At 50.3% G+C, this 18376-nt stretch overlaps 1 protein-coding gene across 2 annotated transcripts; it reads left to right on the top strand.

Annotated features, from left to right (window-relative positions):
* The first annotated feature begins 6 nt into the window (after positions 1-6).
* On the top strand, positions 7-14173 carry DVL3 (dishevelled segment polarity protein 3). Of its 2 annotated transcripts, none has more exons than XM_006884066.1 (15): positions 7-220; positions 6240-6309; positions 7014-7135; positions 7256-7365; positions 7552-7687; positions 7869-7962; positions 8158-8227; positions 9542-9681; positions 9840-9916; positions 10026-10093; positions 10243-10392; positions 10952-11083; positions 11279-11446; positions 13263-13478; positions 13553-14173. In XM_006884066.1, exons 1-15 carry the CDS (start codon positions 60-62, stop codon positions 13987-13989), a joined length of 2151 nt encoding a protein of 716 aa, XP_006884128.1. In that variant the 5' UTR covers positions 7-59; the 3' UTR covers positions 13990-14173. The 2 variants fall into 2 exon arrangements, with proteins under 2 accessions (XP_006884128.1, XP_006884129.1); XM_006884067.1 differs by having other exon boundaries at positions 10294-10392; positions 13553-14105.
* Positions 14174-18376: the final 4203 nt, after the last annotated feature.

The raw sequence follows: 18376 nt of genomic DNA on the forward strand, positions 1-18376 counted from the left end.
GGCCCGGCCCGGCCGCCCGAGCAGGCCGTGCAGGGGCCGCCGGGCCCGAGGCCGGAGCCATGGGCGAGACCAAGATCATCTACCACCTGGACGGCCAGGAGACGCCGTACCTGGTGAAGCTGCCCCTGCCCGCCGAGCGCGTCACCCTGGCGGACTTTAAGGGCGTTCTGCAGAGACCTAGCTACAAGTTCTTCTTCAAGTCTATGGACGACGATTTCGGGTGAGGAGGACCCCCCCGCCCGCCTCCACGGCCCCGGCCCCTCTACTCTGAAGGCCGGCTCGGACCTCTCGGCCACTCCATGGCTCTTTTGGTAGACTGGAGATCTTGGCTCCTTTTTGACACCTTGGTTGCGGAAGATCTCCAGCTCCCCCAGAGTCTTCGTGCCTGTGCAGCTTTCCCCCTCACTGAGTCCGCACCGAGGACGCTCACCCCTTCTGCCCACTTCCCGGGCCGAGTCCCCAGTCCAACCCCCGCCAAGGCAGCCACCTCTTAAGCATAGTGTTTGGCACTTAGCCTACCCCTTCTCCATCTTTTCAGCTCCACGACTCAGAGCCATATTTGGAGTATCCTGCTTCTGTGGGCTATGTTGGGGGACTTTGAACTAGGGAGGGAGGGAACGAGGAGGTGCGCAGCCCCAGGTGGTTTGCTGGGGCCTGCGGACTGGATGTTTGTTTAGCTGTCTCCCCGCTTCCCCCGAGGGGTGCTTGGGATGTTGTCAAGGGATTGGAGCGCCTGACCCCAGAGGAGGAGTCCAAGCCAACCCAGGTGCTTATCTCCCCCAGAATTGAGGCCTTTTTCGTCCTGGCCAAGGGGGAGAACTGGGAAGGGCCTCAGAGCCCGAGAGCCAAGAAGAATCTCTGGGTGTTCTCCATTTCCCCCTGCCTGATGGGGTCTCCCCCTCCACCCAGCTGCAGGGCTTTGGCCAGGCGGAGTTTGGAAGCAGCCACTTCCCCTTTAAGAAGGGATGGAATGTTGGAGCAGGAAGGTTCTGTAGCAGCTGGCCTGGGAAGGGGAGCCTGGCCCTTCTCCTTAACCACCACCCCCACCCCCCAACTCCCAGGGGCCTGGGGGAGGGGAAGGCCCCCACTCCAGTCTGCCTTGAGCTGGGCGCTGGGCCTGAAGGCCTGTCGGGGACACCTCCCTGGGCCCCTCAGGCTTGACAGCCCAGCCTTAGCCTGGGGCCTGTAGTGTTTGTAGGAGCTGAGTGAGGGGAGACATTCTTCTCCCCAGTGTTCATCTCTCGCTGGGTCCTGACCCTGCTGGCCTCAAGAAGCAAGCACTTTCTGTCTTCTGCTTGGCATGTTTTGCTGTCACTTTCCACCCTGGAACTCAGGGTTTTATGAGCCCATGAGATCACAAATGAGAGAGAGTGCACTGTACAGTGGGAAGCTTTGTACACCCCAACTCTCCTATTTCTGTGATGGTTAACTACCCTAGGGTAGGGTAGCCCTGGTGTGGTGGTGATTGTCTGGCTTCAGTCCACAGACAGACATCCCTGATTGGGAGACTGAAGAAGAATCGATCAATTCGGGGTGGGAGTAAGAGGGTGGATGGGCTGGCCTAGTTGGAGAAGAATAGGGTTAGAAACGACCAAGGTACATACAGCCTTGGGTTATGAGATGCAGGAAAATAACTGCAGTCTAGTAGGCTGAGCCAGATGCTCTGAGGGGCTGGGATAGATCTGTGTTCCCACCTCCATTTATTCCTGGATCCACTGGACCTAGCCCTATTCTCTAAGCCTAGTCATCCCAGAGCTGCCTCCCACTCTTTTAGTGCTGCTGTCTAAGCAAGAGGACCCTCATTTCATCTGCTTGGTGTTGACTTAATATTTTTCTTTCAATCTGCTTCTCTTCTTAGCTTGACCTAAAACAATAATATGAAATCATGAGTCTGATTTTCTCTTTGTTTTTTTCTAAGATATCTTAAACTCAATACTGTTGAACCAGGCAAAGGTTCATTCATGCACCACTTGAAGCCACTGTGTATACATGTTGGTGAGATTCCCACCACTTTTTTCATAACAGTATAATAAGTCCCTTTAGAAGGGCTGAGAACAATGCTGAAAATGAAGAGTTTGACTTAATCCTAACTCCCAGAAGGTTAAAGGATGGAAGTGCTGTCTTGCCACAGGACATTTGAGTGTGCTGACTTAAACTTTTTGAATCTTCATGTTATCCCCCACTTTAATTGACGAGGAAACTAGAGTGCAGAAAAATGAGGTAACTTGTCCAAAGCTATACTGCTTTGTAAGTGATTAGGGAGCCTGATTCAGCTTCAGACATCTGGCTCCAAAGTGTGTGATTTTTAACTATAGTATTACTGTTACTCTTTACTGATGCATCTTCTCCAAGGGAGAAGTTAAGCCCTAGCAAAAACTATTGAGGTGTTGGGGCTACCATGCTTAGCTGAGCTTCATAAGTGGGTGGGGCTGAGGCCAGCGACCTCTGATGGCAGATGGGAAAGTGAGTCAGCTGAGGAAAGCCACTTGCTCTTGTTTCTAGATGTGTCAGCAAGGTTTGCCCCCTGAGGCTGCTCTGTGAGGCCTGAGGACTCCCCAGCTCCCATCTGGTCACCAGAAGTATTTGTCAAGCTCAGTGCATGCTCAGCCTTCGTAAATTATTTGGAAAATTGAAGAAAAACAGACGCCTTTTTTAGCACTGAGGAGATAGCAGATGGAAGGGTGAGATATCTGCTGTGAGTCTGGCTAGGGGAGAATGCAGCCTGAAAGTCAGGTCACTAATTGTGTTGCACCTTTCCTCCTGTCAGACCCTGCCTGCCTCTCAGCTGTTCTTTGTGTTCTCCAGGTCCACATGCTCAGTCCACGGAGCCTTAGTGGCCTAGTGGGTAAGGAGTTGTGCTGCCAACTCAAAGGGAAATGGTTCAGATCCAAATGCTCAGTTCCATGGGTTGAACTTTTCCTTTAGAATTATTATGATACGTTATCCTTAACATTCTTACACCCCATCCAGCTCTTAGCAAACCTTGAGAACCTAAGTAACAGTCAACAAATGTTTGTCTGCTGAGGAAATCTGTTGTTCTTACAACTTTCCCCTCTCACAGTATACTGATAGGAGCCATTCACTGGATCGCAACCTTGTTGAAGAAAAGACAGGCTGCAGGTGCGATCCTTCTTGGGATCTGTAGAGTGACGCACATAAGGCCTAAAATCTGCCAGGCTCTCAGCAAAGATGGCTTGATTGAATGAATGAATGAATAAAAATCTGGTTTCCACCTTGAAAGCTTGCATCAAGTTAAGAGAATTTGAACCCCACAAAAACATGAAAACGTTAATAACTAGTTTTGTTGTATGCTTAGGCTGTGTCAGACATTAGTGAATCCTTTTTACCTGAAGGAAACAAAGGCTTAGAAAACATAAGGAACTTCTCCAGGATGGAAGAATTGGAATCTGAAACCAGATTTGTCTGTTTCCATTTGGGGTGTCTGTGTGTTTGTGTAAGTGGGTAAAAGCCTTTCAGCTCTCTGATGAGAGAGTAAGTCCTATTTGAGGTCCCCCAAGGCTGCCAGCTTGATCCTTGTGAGTCAGTAGAGCCTTGGCAACCTGTTGGTAACCCCCCAGAAAGGGCGGAAACATCTGTGGCATGGTGCTGTGTGGTGGGGCTGGCTGGGGGAAAGAGGAGTGGGGACTCGGTAGCAATTGCTTACCTTAAGGAGATACTTTCCAAAGTAAGTTGCATAGTCCCTGTATTGTGGCCACACTGCCTCCCTTTTTATGAGCCCCATGTTCTATGGACTGGCTACAACCTTGAGGTACTCTATGGCTTCATAACGAGAGTGGAGTTTGCTCTCAGCATATTCTGCCTTCAGGCTTTCTGCCACGGTGGACCAGTGCAGGATTATTTGGAACCGTGCAGGATGACTTGGGCTGCTTTCTTGGGGTCATGGTGAGGTTGGAAACAGTGGAGGAGCTAGAGCTGGATGGGAAGGAGAGGAGCAGGCTCCATCTGCTAACTTGGCTTTGAGTCCAAGAATGTGAGCATCACAAGAGGCCAAACACGTTCCCAGCTCTGGGCAGAAGCCGCACCAGGAACAAGGGAAGCCTGGGCTTCCCAGCCTCCTTCCATGTTGTCTCCCTCTGCTCTGAAGCCCTAGCCTATGGGGACCCCTTGCTCCTGATCGTATCTCCCCAACTCATTACTACTGAGGTGCTTGATACAGTCTAGGGGTTTTTGAACTTTTCCTTCTCTCAGCCCCACATTATTGTTTCCATCTACCTTCTTGCTTCACGGCATGCTCTAGGCCAAACTACATGTGCATGATTACATCCCATTCCTGATGCCTCATAGGACTGCCTGCACCCTGCATGCTCCACCAAGACCCACCCATGTCTGCCATCTGACAGGAAAGAACATGGACTGCAACGGAAAGAGCCTAGGGTTGAATTCCAACTCTGACATCTACTAGTGCTCTGACCTTAGATGAGCTTCCAAATATATGTTTCTTTATTCATAAAATGAGTATCATATTTTCTACCTTGTGAGGTAAAAAAATGTGTAACTCTGGGGAGATACAGGTAAGAATGCATACTTTGGAGTTACGCTGACCAGCATTCAAATTCTAGCTCTTCACTTACAGGTGGTATGATGGTATGACTAGGTGAATTACTTAACCTGCTGAACCTTTGTTTCCTCATCTGTCCCTACCTTAGAGCATTGTTGTATTAAATGAACTAATATAAGTAAGATACTTAGTGCTTTACTTAATTATAATGCTTTACTGTGCTCAATAAATGTAAACAATGTTGTTGTTATGTGCTGTCAAGTCAACTCAATAGCAACTCTGTGTACACCAGCTCTGAGCCCTGCTCTATCCTGAGCCAATTTCATCATCTCTGACACACCTATCCCCATTACCGTAGTCACTGAGTCAGTCCATCTTATCCAGAGTTTCCCTTTCTTACACTATCCCTCCACCCTTCCCAGCATGATGTCCTTCTCCAAGGACTGATACCTCCTTGCAACATGTCCAAAATACGTGAGATGGAGCTTCAAAATCCTTGCTTCCAAGGATCAGTCTGGTTTCACCTTCTCTAGGACAGATCCATTTGTTCTGCACAACTCAAAAGCTTCGTTTATTCTTCTATCATCATTAGTCATTGTTCAGCTCTCTGATGCATAGCAGATAATTGCAAAGACCATGGCCTGGATCAGGTGCACCTTAGTCTCTAGACTGACATTGTTGCTCTTCAGCATTCTGGCGAGGTCCCTGACAGCAGATTTTCTCAATGCAATTAGTCTTTTGATTTCCTGGCTGCTGGTATTGAGTGTTGATTGTGGAAGCAAGCAAGCTGAAGCAGTTAACAATCTTGTTAGGTGTCATCAAGTTAACTCAGCAATCCTGTGAACAAATGATTGGAAGCTTGCACCATCTACACAGTTTCTCGGTCAGTTCATCTTGGTGAAGATCTCTTCCCCTTAGTCTCTCCACTTTTCCCAAGATGATGTCTCTTTCCAAGGACTGGCCCCCTCCTGACAAAATGCCCAAAATATGTGAGACAAGTTTTCACACTCTTTATCTCCAAGGAGCATCGTGGTTGCACTTCCTCCAAGACAGACTGGTTTGTTATTTTGGTGTGATATATTGGTATAGGCGACTTGACGGCACATAACAACAACATATTGGTATTCTCTTTGCCAATACCACAATTTCAGTAGAAGTAGTAGTTACTGCCAGTTATCGTAACGGCCCATGGAAGATGCTCCATGAATGCCTCTCTTTCCTTCTCTAATTCTCTGAATCCCTCTTCCATACCTCTCGGAAGATTGTCAGGTTTTCCTTCTATTTGAGAAGGCAAGGAAGATAATAATTACTATTCTAACTTTCGGGGTCAGAGAGAATGCAAGCCCAGGAGAGGTGTAGCGGTGCATTGGGGAAGCAGAAGGTTGTTTTGAAGTCCTGAGGAGTGGGTGCATTCGTGGGAACAGCAGTCTGTGGGGTGGTTTGCAGTCATCTGGTGACTGACAGGAATCCCTAGGAAGGCAGAGTTGAGCTCTTACTGGTGATGTCAAAGAGCTCTCCTGGCCCCTAGTACCTACTCTCATTTAAATAGACTTGTGCTGCTGGGAAAAATAACCAAAAAGTCAGTGGTTCACATCTACCGGCTACTTCACAGGAGAAAGATAATTAGCTTCCCAGAGAGCAGGAGCCGAGCACAGCCGCTGGGCCAGTGGGCAGGGTGTGTCTAGGAAGCTCCCTCTGACACACCACCCCTTCTTTGCAGGGTGGTGAAGGAAGAGATCTCTGACGACAATGCCAAGCTACCCTGCTTCAATGGCCGTGTGGTGTCCTGGGTAAGGAGTCTGCCTCAGCCTCCTTCCAGCCGAGTGTCCCTGAAGGACTGGTGGCAGAAAGGATGGCTGAGATTATAGCTGGGGCCTGGGTGGTTTTCTGCTTCATTATCTTGAATCTTCCTTTAGTTTTTTAACTGAACATTTCCCATACTCTAGTTTCTCTGTGTTGTTACTGTCGAGTAAGTGATTCTTACTGTCACTGACTCATAGCTGACCCTCCAGTGGGTTTTCAGAGGCCGTAAATTGCACAGGAGGAGAATGCCTATTTTTCTGTCATGGAGTAACTAGTAGATTCGAACTGCTTCTTTTGGGCTGACAGTGTGCTTCCTTACCACTAAGCCACCAGAGGTCTCCCCAGTTTCTATAGCCTTGGTATAGGAGAAGGAGTTAGAAAGGAAGAGGGAGAGAAGAAACATAATGTGGGCAGTAATGACGGGTGAAGGCTTTGTCTCAGATTCTCCCCTGGCACTTTCTGATCCCTGACCTGGACCACCAACCTTTGTTCTCTACCCCATTCCCCCTCATCAACTGTGTCTCCTAGGACCCCATCAGCCTGGGCAGTAAGCCCCCTCCTCATCTCAGCTGTCTTACCTCCCTCAGTGCTCCCTACTCATTCTTCCAGATGACCGTCTCATGCCCTGCCAGGAGCTGTCTTCTCTCTTTTTCCCTTGTTTCATACTATCCATTCATTTTCTTCCCTTCAGCTGGTATCAGCTGAGGGCTCACACCCAGAGCCAGCCCCATTCTGTGCTGACAACCCAGCAGAGCTGCCCCCACCCATGGAGCGCACAGGAGGCATTGGAGACTCCCGGCCCCCATCCTTCCAGTGAGTATGACCTGAGGGTAGGGAGGACCATGGGGGGGAGAGCCTTTTCAGTTCAGCCAGGGCTGGGGGAGGGTGCCCCCAGCCTACCCCCTTCCCCACCAAGGCTTCTCTTCCCTGCAGCCCTCATGCTGGTGGGGGCAGCCAGGAGAACCTGGACAATGACACGGAAACAGACTCCTTGGTGTCTGCCCAGAGGGAGCGACCACGCCGGAGGGATGGCCCTGAACACGGTGCATCTCCCTGACCCTCTGTCTTCCTTCCTCAGCCCCACAACATCCCTACAGCGTCCATTCATCTACCCATCTCTGTCCTACTGACCAAGTTCTCTATATAACCCAGCCCCATGCCTGTCCCTCCCCTCTGCCTTTCTTCCCTTGCTGGACACTGTGTGAACCCAGCTGCCTGCACCCCTGCAGCAGCCCGGATAAATGGAACTTCCAAGGGGGAGCGGCGGCGAGAGCCGGGGGGCTACGATAGCTCGTCCACCCTCATGAGCAGCGAGTTGGAAACCACCAGCTTCTTTGACTCAGATGAGGATGACTCCACCAGCAGGTGGGACTTTCACTTCATGGGTACTGTAGAGCAGGTGACCCCTTGAGAAACCCTGAACCCTGAGCATGCTGGGGCCTTCCCTAGGAGGGATGAGGGATCTGTCCTGGGTCCCTGAGCCCTGCAGTGCCTCTCATGGGGCAGAGCAGGGCAGCCTGGTGGGGAACGACTGTGGGCCCCTTAGGTTCAGCAGCTCCACGGAGCAGAGCAGTGCCTCACGCCTGATGAGAAGACATAAGCGAAGGCGCCGGAAGCAGAAGGTTTCCCGGATCGAGCGGGTACGGGGCTTGGGACACTAGGGATGGGTGGGAGCAGACTGTGAGTCCAGCCCCTGGCTTGTTCTTCCCCACGTCTCTTCCCTTTGGTTCACTTAGAATCTTCGGGGTGGGTGCTAAAGGCTTATCTTGAGGAGCTGGCTGGACTGTGAATTCCTGCAGTCTTGGCTTGCTTCTCAAGACCTCCTTCTGTTCTAGTCCTCATCCTTCAGCAGTATCACAGACTCCACCATGTCACTCAACATCATCACAGTCACATTAAACATGGGTGAGTTTGTTGAAAAATTACACTTTTTTTCTTACACTAGGTTTACAAAATTTGAATACATTGTTTTCCAGAACAGATTCTTCCAATTTCCCTCACCCCCCCCATCAAATTTCTTCCTTCATACCATATTTTAATGAGTACATAGTGCTTATACTTGGCATCAATTATAAATGGGTTTTAAAGCAATTGAATATTACACCACCAGCTGATTTGGTTACTGATCTCTCCATTCCTTTGGATGACTGCCAGCAGGGGACAAGTTCCATTTTATCCCAGTTTGTGTCTATATAAGTCCATGCAGCAAGACAGAAAGTAGTGGCACTCGCTAAGACATCGTTAACATATTCGTCATAGAAATCAGGTACACATTTTTGATGGCTTTGCCTTACCATTATTTGCTTAATGCTTTGAACTTGAAAGATGACTTAGTGAGTGTTTAGCCAAGAGAAGCATTATGAGGAAGTAAGCAAAACTCCAGCAACTGCTGCTGCTTGGGAGGAAAAATTTGCGACAGGTACCCTTGCCAGGAGGCCTGAAAAACAAGATGGCTGACAAATCCTCCTGTTGGAAAATATGCCATGTACTTGAGAGGACTCAAGAAATTCAGAAAGACATAAGTTAGGTCCCCTGCTATCAAGGAACTGTCTTACGAAGATGGAAACGGATCATTGTTTCTCCACGTTTTGATCAGGCTCTGACTGACAGGGATTCCAGTACTGTGGATGCAGAGCACGGATCAGGGAGGGCTTCTGGAGGAGGTGACAGCCCTCTCCCCACCTCCTCAGCTTTCCACCAGTGCAGCCTTGTCCTCTGAGCTCCGCGTTAAGTGCTCTCTTGTGAGATAGTTGAGTGTGATGGGAGGAATCCTAACTTTGGAATTGAAACCCGAGTTGAATCCTGGCTCTTCACTTGCTGACTTGGAATAGTCACTTTCTCCCCAGTTGTCTAAAATGGTCCTTACCTCACACCTGGCAAAGATTAAGTGAAAGTATATTTGAGCCTGCTGAACACAGTGTCCGATTCTGGTTCAAGAGATTACAGTGCTTGTCTCTTTCTACTTCTTTTCTATAAACCAGAACACAAAAGAAAACCAAAACAGGCTCTTTTCCTCCACCTCTTTACTTCAGAGGACTGACCCATCTTGCTCTGTGTCCCTATGTTTGCTTTAAAAAACCCCAACTAAATTGCTGTCAAGTGAATCCTGACTCCTAGTGACCATCCACCTATGGCAGTGACCTGGTTTTCTCATAAGGGGTGGAATTTGGGTAGAGACTGCCATTGCTTCCTTTCCAAGGTCTCCTTAATGCTTTGTAGAAAAGTACAACTTCCTGGGCATCTCCATTGTGGGCCAAAGCAACGAGCGTGGTGATGGAGGCATCTACATCGGCTCTATCATGAAGGGTGGAGCTGTAGCTGCTGATGGACGCATCGAGCCAGGAGATATGCTGTTACAGGTACTGTTGCCCACACTGAGCAGTGCTGTGGGTAGGGAGTATCCTTGCCCTCTTACCCTGTTCATTGCGGAGGGGAAGACCCTGTGACCCACCAAGTTCATCTCCCTCAACCTTGTAACTCCAGCTAACTGCTTATTTTACTTGGTCCCCTTTCCCAGGTAAATGAGATCAACTTTGAGAACATGAGTAATGACGACGCAGTCCGGGTATTACGTGAGATTGTGCACAAACCAGGGTATGGCTAGGATGGGCCGTTGAGGAAGAAGGGGCTGGAATTTCTGGCTCTCAGGCAGGGAGCTGTAGCCTCCACACATCTACGCTCACACGGACACCCTTGCTTTCAGACCCATCACCCTGACTGTAGCCAAGTGCTGGGACCCAAGTCCACGTGGTTGCTTCACACTGCCCAGAAGTAAGTGGATGGGAGATTTGGTCTTAAAGTTGGTGCCTGGCTCACATGAGCCCGGTCTCTCCTTTCTTCTTTGTCCCTCTAAACTCCCATACCACCTTGTTTGACTTAGCAGTGAGCAAAGTAAGCAGCCTGTGTCATTCTTTCTACAGGTGAACCTATCCGGCCCATTGATCCTGCAGCCTGGGTCTCCCATACTGCAGCCATGACTGGCACCTTTCCTGCTTATGGCATGAGCCCCTCCCTGAGTACTATCACCTCCACCAGCTCCTCCATCACCAGCTCCATCCCTGACACAGAGCGTGAGTGGTCAACCCTGCCCTTGAGCTCAGCAGACAGGGCCGATGGGAGAAACCAGTGAGGGCCTGCACAGAGCCTCAGAGGCCTGGAGACGGGGCTCAACTCTTCAGCTACCTCACACACATCTCAACCCTCACTAAGCAGTGTTTGCTTCTGATTTTGCATCAAGCACCCAACACATAACAGTTCCGTCTTGTGCAATAGACTAATTGTAGGCACTTGACCATGTTCCTGTGAGGTTTAATGAGAGTATAATAGTAACGCATCAGTCACAGTATTACAGCGTAAAATAAACATCAGTGAATATCTGCCTTTATAAGTCTTATAACACACGTCGTATACCGTGCAGACCACCTGCGTTTACATTATTTAGTTCTCCAAACATCTTGTGAAGAAAATGTAAAAGTCCCCATTTTTACAGAAGGAAAACTGAGTGCCCAGGAAGTAACTTTTGCAGCATCAGTCCTCTAACTATTAGTTGGTGGAGCTGGGTCCACACTCCTGACCACCTTCCCCTCAAGCTCCCCTTGCTTCACTCTTCTGCCTCCCACCCCTCCCTAGGCCTAGACGACTTCCACCTATCCATCCACAGTGACATGGCTGCCATTGTAAAAGCCATGGCCTCCCCTGAATCTGGTCTGGAGGTCCGAGACCGCATGTGGCTCAAGATTACCATCCCCAATGCTTTCATAGGTGAGTATGGCCCCTCAAAGGCATGCAGGACATAGGTGGAGAGGGATGGAGTGGGCAGGCTGGGGGCCCACCAACTCCCTTCAACATCAGTTGAATCCAATCTTTGCATTGGAAGCTGTTACACACTCATAGTTTCTGTGAGGGTCCAATGAGCCCAAGTCAGGTGGGCCTCACAAGTGGCGGCTTTGCTCCCAGGCTCAGATGTGGTGGACTGGCTGTACCACAACGTGGAAGGTTTTACTGACCGGCGGGAGGCCCGCAAGTATGCCAGCAACCTGCTGAAGGCCGGCTTCATCCGTCACACGGTCAACAAGATCACCTTCTCTGAGCAATGCTACTACATCTTCGGTGACCTCTGTGGCAGTATGTGCCTCCCCCACCGCCTTATCCTATATTCTATCAGGAAGTGGGAAGGTGCCCAGGGATGTGGCAACAGAGCAGGGACCCAGCTCAAGCTCAAAGAGTCCTGCAGTAGAAGCAGAGTCCATTCCTGCCACTTCACCTGCCTGTACCCCCCTCCTCGGTGCTGGCTCTCAGTCTCTATTCTGTGCCCAACACCATACTAGATGTTTGTGGAGCAGTTTCAATATAACCTTTTTCTCCACAAAGGGCTAATACCCTGTTTTCAGATGAGAAGACTGAAACTTGAAGATGCTAAATAGTTTGATCAGGGATTCACAAGTAGAAGCAAAGAAGTTAGTCTTCAGATGCAGGTCTTTCTGGCTCCCGAGCCTTTGTTATTCCTGCCACCCTGGGCTGCCTCCTCACTCTTTTGTGTGTAAAGAGCACCGTATACCTCTGGTGTGTAGTTGGTCTCCCAACACCAAGATCAGGAACTCAGGCCGGCCAGAGACCCCACGCTCATAGCTTCCTCAATGTCACAGGAAAATGGCAGAGAAGCTGTTAGGGCTACATCATAGAGGACTTTGCAAGCCAAACCTAAGAATTTTAGGCTTGGACTTTAGAGAATGGAGAGCCAGTGAGGGTTTACCAAATTGAAGAGGTCCACAGGGAGGTCCTTTCTTCTGAGCCTATGGACAACCTTTGGGGTAGAATCCTCAAAGACAGGTTACTTGTCCAACACTTATCCCACAATGCTATCAACCTCCTTTTTTTAAAAATTGTATTATTTTTTATGTGCACCATCAAATCAGATCTGACTGGTACAGGAGGAGATTTCCCCCTCCTTCTCCAGCAGAGCATCCGGTGGATTTGAACCGCTTACCTCTGGAATTACAGTGTTGTGTCTTGCCACTAGGCCACCAGAGCTCCCTCAACTATCAACCTCCTTAATTAAGTCTAAGGTATACCTTCCCCCCTCCCTATATTTTAATATCTCTCAAATTGAGATAAATCTTAAAATCAACAGCTTCTAAGATTTCATGGCATATGGCAATTATCACTAGTATTATTATCATTATAAGCAGAAGTCAGCCTTCACCTGAACCGCCCAGGACACAGGGTATCTCACTTACTCAGGAGACGTGTTCCTTCTCTGGGGCCTCATGACCACAGGGCCAAGGGACCCTAAAGGCCCAGCTGTCGGGGATACTGACAGAACAGGCCTTTTCCTCAGAAACCCTGTAGAGTAGCTGGACTCTGTCGCTTGCTGGGAGGTGGAATCAGGGTGAAGGCAGTGGGTTTGGTGTTCTGCTTACTATGCATTTTAGGGAGCTCTGGTGGTACGGTGGTTAAGTGCTTGGCTGCTCACTAGAAGGCCACTGGTCTGTAGTCTGTGGGAGAAAGATTTGGCTGTCTGCTTCTGTATAGATTGCAGCCTTGGCCACCCTAATAGGGTGGTTCCACTCGGTGCCATAGGACCCCTTTGGATCTGCACTGGCTGGATGGTAACAGGTTTGGGGTTTTTGGTCTAGTCTGCTTTCCATGGTCTCCCAACCTCTTGACTTTAGAGTGAAGAGAAAGAAAAGAGCCAGGGTTTGACCCCTTCTTCTGGTTTACTGAGCAGGAAGACAGACTACTCAAAGCTTGGCAGGGGGCTCCAAAGTAGTAGGAGTTTGAAGTCAGTTTTTGGCCTTGAGACTCAGAAATGCTGACCCTTCTTGATCGTCTCCCCTAGCCCTTGTAGCAAAGATACTGAGCTAGGGACTCCTTTCTGCTGATTAAAGGGTGGTGATGTGGGATAGGCCCAGCTCACCTGGACCTCCCCCTCCTCCCACAGATATGGCCAACTTGTCCCTTCATGACCATGACGGTTCCAGTGGCGCCTCCGACCAGGACACGCTGGCCCCTTTGCCACATCCTGGGGCCGCTCCTTGGCCCATGGCTTTCCCTTACCAGTACCCACCACCCCCACATCCCTATAACCCACACCCTGGATTCCCAGAACTGGGGTACAGCTACGGTGGAGGCAGCGCTAGTAGCCAGCACAGTGAAGGTAAGTTGGTGGGGATCGTGGGCTGGGGTCCCAGGCTTGCCGGAACCTCTGAGTGCCCGTCCCTGTCCCTGCAGGCAGCCGGAGTAGCGGCTCGAACCGCAGCGGTAGTGACAGGCGGAAGGAGAAGGACCAGAAGGCTGGGGACTCCAAGTCGGGCGGGAGTGGCAGTGAGTCGGACCACACGACACGCAGCAGCCTGCGGGCGCCTCGGGAGCGGGCACCCAGCGAACGCTCAGGGCCAGCGGCCAGCGAACACAGCCACCGCAGCCACCACTCACTGGCCAGCAGCCTGCGCAGCCACCACACACACCCGAGCTATGGGCCCCCCGGTGTGCCCCCTCTCTACGGGCCCCCGATGCTGATGATGCCCCCACCGCCTGCGTCCATGGGGCCCCCAGGGGCCCCTCCGGGCCGAGACCTGGCCTCGGTGCCCCCAGAACTGACCGCCAGCAGACAGTCCTTCCGCATGGCCATGGGAAACCCCAGTGAGTTCTTTGTGGATGTGATGTGAGCAGGGTCCCTACCCCACTTCCATCCTCCCCCACCCTTGGCCGCCTGCGTCCCTCCGCCATCCGTCTTTTTTTACTTTTTGTCTGGTACCTGAAAGGGAAATAAACGGAACTAAATCCAGGCACGCTAACTGCTCGAGGGTCGCACTGACAGCAGGGTGCACCCACCGATTGGCTCTGCATCCCTAACATGCCTTTGACCCCGGCTTGTGCCCCCTTGCCCACTAACAACTATGCAGGATTTTCCAGGATCCCTCGTGCCCATGGGCTGCCGTCTCAGAGAGGACAGACCCCATCCCACCCATACACTTTAGGAGTTGACCCTAACAGTGGCCTCGGAGACCTGCTCATCTCTCTTCTCCCCCTTCAGTTCCCGTCACCATTCATTCGGCTTTATCATTCCTCTAGTAACCTCATTCCTTCAAGCATGTGTGCAAGTATCTTGACTTATGTCGGATAACACTGTTTCCCCTCCTCCCAGAAAGTTCTCTGCATCTGCCTCTCACTGCCCTCCCTGCTGCCTCAACCCCACAGCTTAGAGCTGCAGTCATTTCCATAATCCTCCATGCCAACCCTGACTGTTCCCAGCCCTGACCAGAAGCACAGTGGCCCCTGAGCTGCCTGAGCTCCTGGTGGGTTCCAAGAACTTTTCTCCTTCCCCTCCCCCCAGCCCTCCCTGCAGTGTCTGGTTTGTGTGCTGGTTCCTTCGGACCCCTAACCCTACTAACTCACAGGCTCATCTCACCTCTGGGCCTGAACATTTCTTTTTTTTTTTTTTTTCCCCTTCCCCAATTTTTCCTGGGCCTGGAGCAGCCAAGAATTTCGGGCTGTTTGACTTTCTGTGAGCCCCCTGCAAAGGGAGGCCCAGCCTCCGAGGAGACCAGGAGCTCTGCTTCAACAGCCCTTCAGGGCTCCCCAAGGATACTTAGTCCCTACACCTCTACTTCGACATGTTGAGTCACTAGGCTTCCTGGGTAGGGCCCATGCATGAGAACTGTGTTCCCCTTTCTAGAAATAGTCTTATTTCTTTCTCTGCCTCCCTCATGCACATACACACAGGTGCCTATGCAAGTTCACTTAGCCTCAGGGCTGGTCCCTGTCCAGAGGGCTGGATCCCTCTCCTAGTCCTCTATCAGTTTGTGGGGCTGGACCCCAGGCTCTCTGCTCTTTTTCTTCATAGTCATCAAGCCTTTCACACTTGTCCTCATCTTCTGACCAGGATAAAAGCTCTAACGCAGAGGACTCCCCAAGCACCTGGCATAGGCCATTCTCAGTGCCCCCTACACATACATGCCCTTCTTGATTTTACACTCACCATGAACCCCCAGAGCGAAGAGACAGAAGAGCCCTTAGGTCAGTTGAAGTTGGCAGGGGAAACTTCTAGAAATTCCAGAAAAAGTGCCAGGTTTTATTATTTATTTTTCCCTTTACAAATCATGACTCTGCTATAAATTCTCCTAGTTCATTTATGCTTATTAAGGCTTCCATATTTCCAGAGCTGGAATATCAAGAATGAGATGAAGTCCTTAGTTCCAGGCTTTGGGGTAAAGCAGGATCAGGGCATTTTGGCATTAACTTCACTTAGCAAATATTTTCTGAGGTTTTGTTGAACGGAGCTGTGCTGGAAGTGTGACTCAGTCTTGCTTAATTTCTGAGCACTCTGTGTTTTTTCCCAGCTCATTCCACAACTCTCCAGTCCCCGCTACAGGGCTATATCCTTTACTTGTTTGCCCTCTTTGATTCTGCCTTGTTTAATTCCCTTGAGAAGTCTTTCACTATCAGTCATACCTTCTGTGTAAGTGCCCTCAACGTTCCATCTTTGATTCACTTTTCTCCATGAGACTCCTAAAAGGAGCTCACCTGTATGTCTTCAACAGCTGCTGATAGACTGGTGATTCTCAAGTACCTATCCCAGTCCCAATGTCTCCCCCTCTTCTTTAAGATCTATGTTTTTATTACCCACTGGACATCTCTACAGACATATCCATGTGGATTCAACACGTCACCCTTCCCCTCAACTGTATTCCAATCCTGGTTACTTATCTCACAATCTACACAGGCTTACAAGTTAGAAACTTGTATGGCTCTTAATTCCTTCTCCCTATCTCACCAGTCAACATTTCATGTTCCATTCAAGCAGTCATTCTTGAATTTAGCCTTTCCTCTCCCTTCTGCTTTTACTTTATTCATTGGAGCATGGAATTTGGAGTCAGGTTGTTCTGGTTTTAATTCCAGCTCTATTTTTTGATTGTGTGATCTTAGGAGAGTTATTTAACCTCTCTGAGCCTCGATTCCCTTGTATGTAAAATAACGATAATAATTACCTACCTCACAGGGTTGTTGTGAGGATTTAAATTAGATAATTGTACGAAAAGTGCCAAGCACAGTGCCTGGCACACAGTAGAATAGGTGCTCAATAAAATGGTAGCTATTATTATAATTACTACTACTACTATTATTTAGTCTGAATTGACAGGAGTTTAGAATATATGTAAAGAGCCCTGGTTGCCCAGTGGCTAAAGCATTCTGTTGCTAACTGAAAGGTACAAGCAGTTCCATGGATGAAAATATGACAGTCTGTGAAGCATCTGTGAAGACTTACAGCCTTGGAGATTGGGGGCAGTTCTGCTCTGTCCTTTAGCTCACTATGAGCTGGAATTAACTTGATGGAAACCAGTAGGGTATGTGTGGAAGATAAAGCTGCAGAAGTAGGAGTGGAGTCTGGTCGTAAGTCTTGAGTCCTCCTTTTAAGTCACTTAATGGTTTCAGGCTATGACCCTAGTTTGAGATCAGATCTTCATCCTACCACATTCTGGCTTCTGGCAGAAGGAGTTAGGGACAGGACTGGCTCAGCTGCTTGCAGGAAGGCATCAGGGTATCTTTGCATAAAGATTTCCCCACCACCACCCAAGGTCTCCTGTAAGAGCCAAGCAGGCTTTTCATGTTTACTAGTTGGTGTCTCCTTTCAGCTTGGATATGAAGATTAACTCTTCATCAGAGAAGGGACTCCATTTCTCATATCCAGTTAAATTCAACTCTAAAACATTTCCCAAGCAACATAAGTGCCTGCCAGTTGAAAGCATACAGCTCCTGACCTCGACCCCACAGTCATTTAGTTAAGGTAGAGAGTACTGGCACAGTCATTAAAATCTTTAGCTAATTTATTGTGAGGATTTATTTGTCTACCCTTCATAAACTCCTTCTTGGGTCTTGATCCCTAGGAAAAGGTTCATAGTTGGAATAAAAATGACATTTACAAAGTTTGAGAGACTCAAGTGAAGTGAGGAAGCAATAAAACTCTGGAAAAACACTTCTGCCAAGTTATGCGTCTGTACGTAAAGACAGTAAGTCTTTGGAGTCTGCAGAGAGAAAAGGTTTACAGCAGTCCACGAATTGACAGATGGACTTCAACAAAACTGCATTAACCCTCTGAATCTCCCCAAAAGAGGCAAAGGAGAAATTGCAAAGACTACAACTCCCAGAATGCTCCGTGGGGATAACCAGGTTGGGAAGGGAAGCAGCGGATGCTGGGATGAGTAGTATCTCCGGAAGGCGGGGGCAGTTTCCCGAAGTCAGTCGGTAATTGTAGTCTTGGTAAACCTCGAGAGCATACGATCAGCATACGATCGTAAAGGCGAAGGCCAAGAGGCCTGACGGGATTAGTAGTCGGCTGGGAGGCGGGGCGAGAGCGCATGCGCAGCCTCGGGCGGGGCGGGGCCGTGGCACTGCAGTGAAAGCCGAGGCAACGGGCAGGCTAGCAGGGGGCGGGCGGACATCTTGGGATCCGGAGAGTGGCCCGGCCGAGGAGGGTGCCGTGGACACCAGGTGAGCTTGGGACCTGGCCTTGTGGGGTGCAGGAAGCCGGCGCAGGCTGCGTTTCCCGGCCGCCCAGCGGTGTTCTTCCCTGCGCTGCGCGGAAAGCTGCCCACACGGGAGTGGCCTCAGTCTCCAGACCCGGGAGTGAGCTGACGACAGGGCGGGGGTGCCAGGGGAGCGGCTGCGAGACGGCGGGGAACAGTGCCCTCCACCTGACCCGGCCCGCGCCTCCCGGGAGACGGAGCCCGACTAGAACCCTCCCAGAGCCAGGCCCCGCGCGGCGCTGCCCGCCCTCGGATCGTGACCACCCCCAGTCCCTTGGTGCCTTCTCTCGCGTAAAGGACAATCCCCCCCACCCCTTCTCCTGGGGCAGTGACACCACCCTGGGCTCCCTGCGTGGACTGTGTGACAAGCTGCTCTCCCACCCCCACGGCGCCCTTTAGTTCAGTGACAGCCTTCGGCTCTTCGTTCTCAGACCCCTGACAGCCCCCCATCCAGTGGCACCGTCTCCCGGAGTGGACCTCTCCCTTGGCGAAGCACCCATCACTCTTTTATCCCTTTGCAACAGACTCC

The sequence above is a fragment of the Elephantulus edwardii genome, unplaced genomic scaffold (assembly GCF_000299155.1).
Source record: "Elephantulus edwardii isolate Elephantulus edwardi_28Jun2011 unplaced genomic scaffold, EleEdw1.0 scaffold00031, whole genome shotgun sequence".
Taxonomy (NCBI): domain Eukaryota; kingdom Metazoa; phylum Chordata; class Mammalia; order Macroscelidea; family Macroscelididae; genus Elephantulus; species Elephantulus edwardii.

Excerpts from the sequence above, each read along its gene's own strand:
- DVL3 (XM_006884066.1), top strand. The coding sequence starts at position 60 with ATGGGCGAGACCAAGATCATCTACCACCTGGACGGCCAGGAGACGCCG. Across the intron at positions 7,688-7,868 it reads GAGGATGACTCCACCAGCAG|GTTCAGCAGCTCCACGGAGC; the intron begins GTGGGACTTTCA and ends TGGGCCCCTTAG. Across the intron at positions 8,228-9,541 it reads CACAGTCACATTAAACATGG|AAAAGTACAACTTCCTGGGC; the intron begins GTGAGTTTGTTG and ends AATGCTTTGTAG.